Here is a 10026-nt window from a genome sequence, read left to right on the forward strand (position 1 = left end):
AAATTTGAAACATCAGAAAACAATACACAACATTATGCATTCAAACCCTCAACCATGGTTTTCAAAACCACCATTAATGATTCATAAATAATGTTTAAAACACATGATTGTTGTGAACTATCAATGAAAGAAGAGTCGCATGCCTAAGTTACGAAGATTCACCGAGAGATTTTGATCCTTAAGCCTATAGATGACCACCTTGAAGAAACTCTAACCCAATCTTCTTGAGAGGTTTTTAGAGAGTGTTTTGTTCTTCTAAAGTGTACAATGAATGGCCAAAAAGTGTTATAAGACGTGGGTCTTAAGGGCTTGGGGTGAAAAATGTCCAAAATACCCTCAGCTTAAAAAGCTGTAAAAAACTCGTAGGTGGGTACGAGTGGACCCTCCAACTTGTCACCACATCATACGAGTGGTACCCTCAACTTATCACTTGATCAGAAAGTTGGACACCACATTTTTTCCCATATATGGCTATCTTGCCTAACTCGTATCATCACCATAAAACTAGTATCCTCATGTCGTATCCAAGGCAGAACATCAAGGGCTAAAAACTGGACAACATACAATTGGACCATATACTTCTCGTCAGTTGATCATACGACTCTTATGGAGTCTCTCGTACCTAGGGCAGGACATGGCTAATATCACACTAACCAACATACGACTAGGGTCCCTAGACCCATCACCACCATATGACTCGTATGATGTGAGTCGTATGATGAACAAAAGGTTCAAGACTCAAGAATTTTGCAAGGGTCAAAGTTCGGGGTGTTTCACTTTGCTTCTTTTCTCTATACTTTGCCATGAAAAAGCATCAGTGATAACTGGGACCAAAATGAGAAAAAATTTCTGGTCTTTTTGAATTTCAAAATGACCAAAATAATGTCATACCATTTTTCAGTGAATGTTGTTGGACAATGAAAGGATTTTTTGGGGGGGATGGGGAGCGGGGCGGGGGGGGGGGGGGGGCGCAGCCATAAATCAACTATTCATCAAATAGTTGTCACCATGACATGGAATTAAACACGCATACAGAAAACAAGGAAATGCTGAATAGTAAAAGTGAAATAGAAATTGTTTGGAACTATCATTTCTAACTTTTTTTTTTTCACTTCTACGCTTGAATGAATTCAAAATTTTACTGCAGAAAAAGTTTACTTAGCTAAGGAAGGGTATTTTTTAAAAATAAATAATTTCTAATAAAAATTATGCAAGAAATGTTAATCTAATATAACAAATTAAATAATATATAAAAAAAATATCAGCATAATTAATATATATCAATATTACTACATTAGTAATACATTTTGATTCTTATATATATCCGCCAAACGATCCATAAGTACAAAGGAAATAGTGAATATTTCGGGTCCTTTTTATTTTAGTTGGAATTGGAATGAGGGCCGGGGAGGGTTCAATTATTTTTCCCACTAAAAAAATGGGAGTTCCATCTCACGTCAATCGTCTCTTTATGAGCTATATCTGGTCATGTCTGATCTGATAGATGTACTTGCTAGCTTTAACTGTTGAAACCTTCTGTTCCTCAGCTTTCTGTCCCATCCACTAATATTCCCAAAAGGAATGGAGGACTCTCGTGGGGCCTGCTCCCAATCAACCAGCACTTCTTTACCATCCCCCCACACCTCGCCCCTCCCCCGCCTGTTATCTCTTTACTGTTCTGGTATGACAGAAGACAGGATTATGAAAAGATATACTTGTACAGTATGAAAAGGTATATTAGACCAAATGCCCAACCAACCGAAAAAAAGAGAAGGAAAATTATGGCCAAGAGAAATTAAACCTTCCCTACTTGGCTTATGCTTGAAGAAAATTCTCACCAAAGAAACTTAGCATCAGTCAAGAATATATATGCACCAAGTGGAATTTAATTTGCTTCTTTATTTTTTGTTCGAATCATGTTATGTGTCGGCTTGAGTACCCTTGTTGTTTATGTTGGTGTTACGGTCTTTGCTCCAATTGTACAAGTTGAATGCGTCGATGGCCTTCTTCTGTCCCACTTCATTGATATCTCCCGAGAGAGTATTGGCAAACAAAAAGTTTAGAGGGTCAGCTTCAAGTTCCACCAAATCTGCAAAGAAATCCTCATGACACTGATTCGACGAGTCTGGTAATATTGGCTGATAACTCCCTTTAGAAAATTCAACATTACGCATTTCCCCTAGTTGCTGTTGAAGATCTTCTTCGGCCACCTCTTCCTTCACTTTTGGGTACGTTGAAATGTTCGCTTGTGCAACATTATTGTCATGATTAATGTTTCTCTCATTTTGTTCATCTTCATTGAAACTTGTATCGCCTTGGTATTGAGAATTATTTGGCATAATATTAGTGTTGTTCTTTGAGGTTGTAGTGTGTTTGGAATTATTAGGCTGAGACCTGGTTGATCCAGCAAGGGCATTTCTTTGAGTTGGCCATGGATGGTTATGTTCTGAAGTGTAGGTGATGACTAACATGTTTGGGTCTGTCCTGCTTCTTTCCACTTGCTTCCTTGCTGAACATCCCTTGGAACTACTGCACCTATAGTAACCTCTGTGTATTATTTTAACAAGATGAAAAAGTAAAATTCAAATCCTGTAATAAATGGACGTGTCAAAAAAAAACATTTGTACTATCATATCACATAGAAGAAACTTAAATATGGGACTATCCAATAACTTGGAAAAAATTGTATGTACTACTTAATAGTATAAACAACGGCTATGGGAGCTAGTTACTCTCTATCTCAGATTTTTTTTACTATTCCACAAAATCTCAAAAATTGCTGGTCACATACATTACTTTACTTTGGATATATTGTATTATTATACATAATGCGTAATATCAGATACATTTCAATGTAATATGTCCATAATTAATTCATCATAATAAGTTAGTAGGTTGATTGTTATGTATCGTGACCGTGATTAATTCAGGATACATATAACTCATGATACGCCATCTCACGTAAAGTCAATTCGTATACATTACTTTTCGAATACATTATTTTTCGAATACATACAAAATATGTGATGTGATATAATTAAATAAAAGATATGAAATATTATGTAGATATGATAAATTCATTAGTGTTGTAATATAATTTTTCAGTATGCTATAACATACTGAACTATGTTGTTAAGTAGTGTAAAAAAATAAATTATACATATAAATTAAATGCAAATGGAAAATACTACTTCAGACCGAAAAACAGTGTTTAAAAAGACAGTCTGGGACTTGCATTGAGGCTCTCCACAGGGTGAGCCATAGCCAAAAAGGCCTCGGAACGTTGTCATAAGGCGAAAGTATGAAAAGGTGAAATCTCAAAATTTGAGGCATTCGTCTAAGTATTGGAGTTTTTGCGTAAGCATGAGGAGCAAATTAGGGGTAAGTCTTGAAAATTTATAAAGTAAAATAATTTTTTCCTTTTAAGTCTCTAATTTAAACTTAATACTAAAATATATGATTGGTAAATATTTAAATACTCAAATCAAATGTAAAAGACAACTTAAAAATTACACTTTTAAATGTATTTGTCGATGAATGTCCAAGACATTGCAACTCAAGAAAGGTAGTAGGCAGGGGCGGATTTAGGATTTTCAGTGAGGCGGAACTAGGATTTTCAGGATTTTTTTTGGTTCTTTTCAAGTCACATAGTGACAAGCTTTTAAGTTATCTACTTTTTTTACTCTCTATTAAAATACAATATATGATATATGAGTGTGTAAATATATTGATCGAGTAATTGGCAGGTTAGGATTAATTAATTATGTACAATTTTTTAAATAAACCTGTGTTTTTGAGGACATACAATAGCTTATTATATGAAAGTTGATTTTATCTATTGGTTGTATTATGTAGCTTTGGTTAGTTTTTCTTTTTCTCAAGTAGTTCTAGATAAATATTTCACTTATTTATATGTATTTTTTTTTATAATTTTGATGTAGCTTTACTCTTTTTTCTAGGCGATTTATCTATTTCAAAAAGTATTTATTTTTGATTATATTAATTAATAAAACATTAAAAAATAAACGATCTGTGGGGCCTATACCCCAACACCTCGAGGCTTACGTCTTGCCGCCTCATACCAGATAAAATATGTCACCTTATTCCTCCACCTTTAAAAACACCGATGAAAAGCTCTAAGATTTTTCTGAATAAATAGGCCCAATTCTATTTTGAAGGAAAAGAACTTTACTCCCGATAAATCTTTTGGGGGAATTGGTAACAACTAGTGAAATTAACAGTAATCCAAACTAAACGTGAATATCACGACAGTATTACTTGACGATCTCTTAATTTTGTTTTTGCTCTCTTACTCGTGTCTTCATATGACATAACAATGTAGTATACCACTAAAAACAATAGCCTAACACATGATAGTAGTAGTTCATATCTCTTAATTTCGTACAATGTAAAAACATCTGCTGGACTTTGCAAAAGCTTGGTCTTATTATTACAGGCATGAATGATAGAGAAACATGGAGAATATAAGTATTTATTATGGCAGTACGAATTAAAACAGTTGATAAGTTCAATAGAAAATTCGGAGTGCAGATTGTCGCAATGGAAAGAAAAAATCTCGTTAGAGTAAAAAAACAATGTCAGATCCGAAAATAAAAATTAATTCAAGTTAGTATGAACTAGTAATTAGAGGACTCACCTTGGGTAAGGGGAGCCTTTGATTGGCTTCTGACCGTACTTTCTCCAAGCCCATAAATCAGATGGAACAACTTCTCCCCCTTGCCGGCTATTTGCAGGTGCTGGTGCTGGTGTACACACCACCTTTTTTGCCTGACTCTTTCTGCAAATAAACAAATAAATATATATACCACGTACTTCACTTCCCCAATAAACCCTAATTATACAATCAACAACACCTATAATTTGTATCAACTCTTTTTTTCTTTAGGCATCTGATAGTTGAAACTTAGTACTGCCCAAATATAGTCCATATATTCGCCCAGTAACAAGTAAAATACTCCTGGTGAAGTAAGGATTTTGAGTTTATATATGGGTTCTAAATTCTAGAAAAGGAAAGTTACTAGATTCTTCAAAAATTATCTATAAATAACAATTAAGTCAATTTTTGAACAACAAAAATATGCACCAATGCTATTGATCAGTTCTGCCGAACCCATAAGCACAACGGTAGCTCCAATTTATATCAATCTGCTGCTTTTCATTTTCTGAATCTGAAATCTATGGTTAATCTATGACCACATGATAACAATTTTACCAGTTACTCCAATACATTAATCCTTCATTAATTAATGTCTGTCATTAATTCTCAAAGGGATGCTCCCTGGAATATATTATGCCAAGTTTAGCTTTCTTTGCTGGATATCTTCATTTTAATTAATAACAAGCCAACCGTTGACTGAAAATTATTGCAGGGTTGGTTGTAAATCAATTATATTTATAGGGTGAGACCTAAAGATGACCGAAAAGTGAGAAATTTTAGAAGAAACCCACGGTTTTTAGAAGATTAATTTGCAATTTATTTTACTTCCAGACGTATCAAACCAGTTCTACATGTTCTTTTTGACAAGAGGTAATCATGGAAAATACTTCTTTCCTGTTTAGAAGCTGAAAATGATGACTTTGGCCATAACATAGAGTTCATTTCTCAAGCTTACCTCAAAGAGGTAATCATGGAAAATACTTTTTTTCCATTTAGAAGCTGAAAGTGATGGACACAAATTGAAAAAGTAAAGAAAGATAAATAAGTTGAAAGGTAATTCTGTGGCAGAAGAAGTAATTCTGGGTTCTTTATCGAGTTAGATGGAAAATATCATCCGGATTTCATGCACATGTGTAAGGTTTTCCGTTTCTCTTTCTCTTCATTTATATTGTTCACTCAGGACCCTATGTTGAATTGGTTCTGTAAAAGCTAAATAGTAATACATTAATATACTACTATTTATAGACATGATTAGTTTTCTGTCTTTCTTCTATATGCTCGTATAATTAATAAAAAAAAGTGCAAGTCATAAAAATCTCTTTAAACTAGGCATCAACCATGTTCTTATCAAATAATTTAGACTACTGAATGGTGTGGGTATTACATAAAATATACCACTTTCAATTCGAGTATGTACTAAAATCTAGAAGAATTTACTCACCTTCTTTTGATACCCGTATTTCGCGGAGATGAGATCTGCAAGCCAGAGTTTTCCACTAAGCATGTTTTGGAGGAATTAGGAGAGATAATAGCATCTTGAGTAGGAACTAATGCACCAATAACATTAACATTAGAGTTGGGGGAGGAGCAGGCTATATCACATGGTGACATGGCCAACTTGGTGGTAGGAGAGATCTGAAGCATCGTTGAAAAGATGTTAGGTCGTCTAATTTTCATTGATGGAGAATCAATGTTTGGTCCAAAATGATTATTATTTTCTTGGGTCGGGTTGAATAAGCTTGAACTGGCCTGTGGAATCATATCAAGATCATGGAAGAGTAGTGGATCTCTCAAGTTACAAAATGGATCTCCAAAATCTTGAACCAACGACGCCGTCGGTTCTTCAATCACAGAGGCCGAATAGTTTATGCTAGGAAACTGCCATCCGTCAGGAACAGGAACAACACTAGTTGATGACTGATCACCGGAAGTGGTACTATTTCCACCTCTGAATATATCAGCTAAATCACCTTGATAATTATTCGTCATGTCTTTTTGCGGGCTGCACATGCCTTCCCCCCCCCCCCCCCCTCTCTCTATATATGCAATTCTCTTTCTTTAACTATGTATGATTATGACGACTTTGGGAAAGATTTTGAACCAGAAGATTCTTGATTTGACCTCTATATTTTTGATAGTCTACTTAGTTTGGTATGTTTTGCACCGAACAAACGTAAAGAACATGCACTTTTGTATATCAGGCCAAGAAAAACTCTCGGTAATTTTATGAAGAAGCAAAAGCTCAGAGAATATTGAAACAAATGCTTCTTTTCTCTACTTCTTTCCAAGAGAGCAGAGAGTAAGAGAGAGAGAAAATGGGCTGATGGTTATTCTGAAGAGAGAAAGAGGAAGCAAAGGGAGGTCGCTGACTTTTCACATAAAAGTGCTCATTTCCATACGCAACAAGTGGGGATGGAAAAAAGTTTTTAAACAACTAGTAAAGTAGTTCTGTGTACAACAATATTTCTCTAATATTAATTTGCCTATTAATTTCACACATATGTTACGTAATAATATAAATAGTACTCTCTTCTCTCATATTTTATACTCTCTTCATTTAAAAAATAATAACTTACTTTTCTTTTCAATCCGTTTAAAAAAGAATGATTATTTTTCTTTTATGACAATACTTTAATTTTAATTTTTCACATGACATGTTTAGAATCTAAGATTAAAGAACATTTTGATACATTTGACACAACTTTAATTTAAGACTACAAAATTCAAAAGCCTTCTTTATTTTCTTAAATTTTGTGTCAAGTCAAAATAGGTCATTCTTTTTTAAATGGAGGGAGTATATCGTTATTATTTTTTAGTTCATCCCAGAAAATATCATTTTTTTCATATTTAATAACTGTTTAAAGATATTATTTCATTTGTACCTTTATTAATCCCCATTAAAAGATCCCATTTAATTAAAGAAAGATATAATATTTTTATAAATAAAGAATAATTTGATAAATATTACCAAACCTTTCCTTATTTCTTAAACTTCATATCCTGCCACATAAAATGGGATAGAGGGAGTAAATAATAAAAATAATTTTACTACTTCCTCCGTTTAAATTTATTTATCATATTTTGACTTGATATATTTGTCATGTCTATTAACCAAAAACAATGATTGATGTAATGACTTTACAAGATTATTCAAATTAATTAATTAATGTTTGATAATAGATATTGAAAAATGATTGGGGAATAAGTAATTAATGGTAAGAGTAAAATATGAAAAGAAATATTATCTTTTCTTAATTTGTCAAAAATGACTAGCAAAAATGAAAATCAAAATAGAAAATTAATGACAAGGACAATTTGAGTGGAGGAAATATATCATTCTTTAAATATATTCTCTCCGTCCCAAATTATCCGTCTCAAATTGAGATAACAAATTGATTATGAAAAATAATTAATAATATGGCCAGTTTACCATAGTGCCCCTATTAAATGATATTTATATTTTAATTTGAAGAAAAAGTAATTAATGCAAAGGGTAAAACATGAAAAAAAGAAATTTTATTTTTTCTTGATTAATGAAAAAGGACAAGTAAAATGGTAAAATCAAATTAGAAAATTTAGAAGGATAATTTGGAACGGAGAAAGTAATAAATTTAATGCATTTGAAGATGTATTAAGCGATGAAACTATTTAATAACAGGGGTAAAATATATTAAAAAGGATAAATTATTCTTTTATTTTTCAAACTAAATAAATAATGTTGAGTAATTATTTTTAATACACTGAAGAAATCTTATTGGAGGGAACGAATATCAATTAATAGTTTGATTAATCTATTGGGGCCTTGAGCTGGTTCATTTTCAATGTCTACATCATCATGCGGATCAAATCAATGCCAATGTTTATGCTATTTTAACTTTAAAATATACTTCTTCTGGGTAAAAACGGAATGAACTTGTTTGACTTGCCACAGAGTTTAAGAAAATAAAAAAAACTTTTAAATCTTATGGTATTAAATTAAAGATATGTCAAATGTACCAAAATACCCTTCAATCTTGTGCTCTTAAACATGTCATGTGGAAAGTTAAAATTAAAAAATTATTAAAAAAAGAAAAGGATCATTCTTTTTAAAACGAAATAAAAAAGAAAATAAGTTATTCTTTTTTGGACGGAGGGATTATCTTTAATGAGCTACTTAGCCTACAAATTATTATTTTATTTTATTTTTAAACTCTTTCTGTCGTCAATGTTTTCTTCTTTTGTTTTACTCCCTCCGTTGCATTTTACCTGTCCCAAATTGGGATGACACAGTTATTAAAAAAAATAATAAATAACATAACTAGTTTACCATAATATTCCTATTAAATGATGTTTACATTTTAATTTAAAGAAAAAGTAATTAATGCAAAGGGCAAAACATGAAAAAAAATTGTCTTGTCTTGATAAGTAAAAAGGACAAGTAAAATGAGACACCAAATAAGAAAATTTGGGACGGATAAAATGGAACGGAGGGAGCAGTAGTTTTTGAGCATCTCACACATAATATAGATACTATAATGTGATGGTAAATAATTTTTAACCCATTATTTTTGTTAATAAATTATTATTTAGGTAAAATAAATTACTTCTTTTTACATATCACATGTTTTTGAACTTGATTAATTAAAAAACAATCCTGAGATACCCAACAGAGTTGTATATTCATACCAATTACCATGTTGACTATACGCAAAGACATAATTAAATAAAATGTTTGCAATTAGTCTGCACTTTTTCAATTATGAACAACAAATAAAAACAAAAAACTAAACACAATAAGGGGATTATTGTCTATTTTTATTCCTTTGTTCGTAACATGGAGCTAGATTTTGCTTTAATTTTCTTTGCTTTCAGAAATCTTTAATTTAGATACTAACCCAATAGATAAGTTACTTGGGTTTTGAATTTTTGGTGAGCTATGATGCCATTTACTTTACTCATCACTCCATAAGTACGTAAACTAAATCATAACTCAAAATTATAATTAGTGGACTATTTAGTGAAAAATGACATAAATGTCAGAATTATGCAAGTAACTAAATTACAAGACATAAATCATAAAGACAATAGCGATAATGAAGTGGAATAAGGGAAAAACAATATCATCTAACAACCTAGTAAAGTCTGTGCAAGAGCCACTAATCAAAAGAGTGTGTACTATACAAGTCAACTTACAATAGTCTCGAAAATAGGAAGACTATGCAAAAGTTGAAGATGGAGAAATGATCAACTCCAACTCCAAGAGCTCACTCTGTCTCCGAACTTAGACCAACACTATCACAACGACAACTAATACTTGGATCTACACCAAAAAGGATGTAGAAGTGTAGTTTGAGTACCAAAGCCATGAA

The 10026-nt window shown here is 32.1% G+C and overlaps 1 protein-coding gene across 2 annotated transcripts; it reads right to left on the minus strand.

Annotated features, from left to right (window-relative positions):
* Positions 1-1259: 1259 nt before the first annotated feature.
* Positions 1260-7075, minus strand: LOC107857635 (probable WRKY transcription factor 14). 2 transcript variants are annotated; one of them, XM_047405366.1, is made up of 3 exons: positions 6120-7075; positions 4658-4798; positions 1260-2535 (listed from the first exon to the last, which is right to left on the minus strand). In XM_047405366.1, exons 1-3 carry the CDS (start codon positions 6686-6688, stop codon positions 1920-1922), a joined length of 1326 nt encoding a protein of 441 aa, XP_047261322.1. In that variant the 5' UTR covers positions 6689-7075; the 3' UTR covers positions 1260-1919. The 2 variants fall into 2 exon arrangements, with proteins under 2 accessions (XP_047261322.1, XP_016557980.2); XM_016702494.2 differs by having other exon boundaries at positions 1262-2547; positions 6120-7074.
* Between the last annotated feature and the right edge of the window lie 2951 nt (positions 7076-10026).

Source organism: Capsicum annuum, chromosome 2 (genome assembly GCF_002878395.1).
Source record: "Capsicum annuum cultivar UCD-10X-F1 chromosome 2, UCD10Xv1.1, whole genome shotgun sequence".
NCBI lineage: Eukaryota > Viridiplantae > Streptophyta > Magnoliopsida > Solanales > Solanaceae > Capsicum > Capsicum annuum.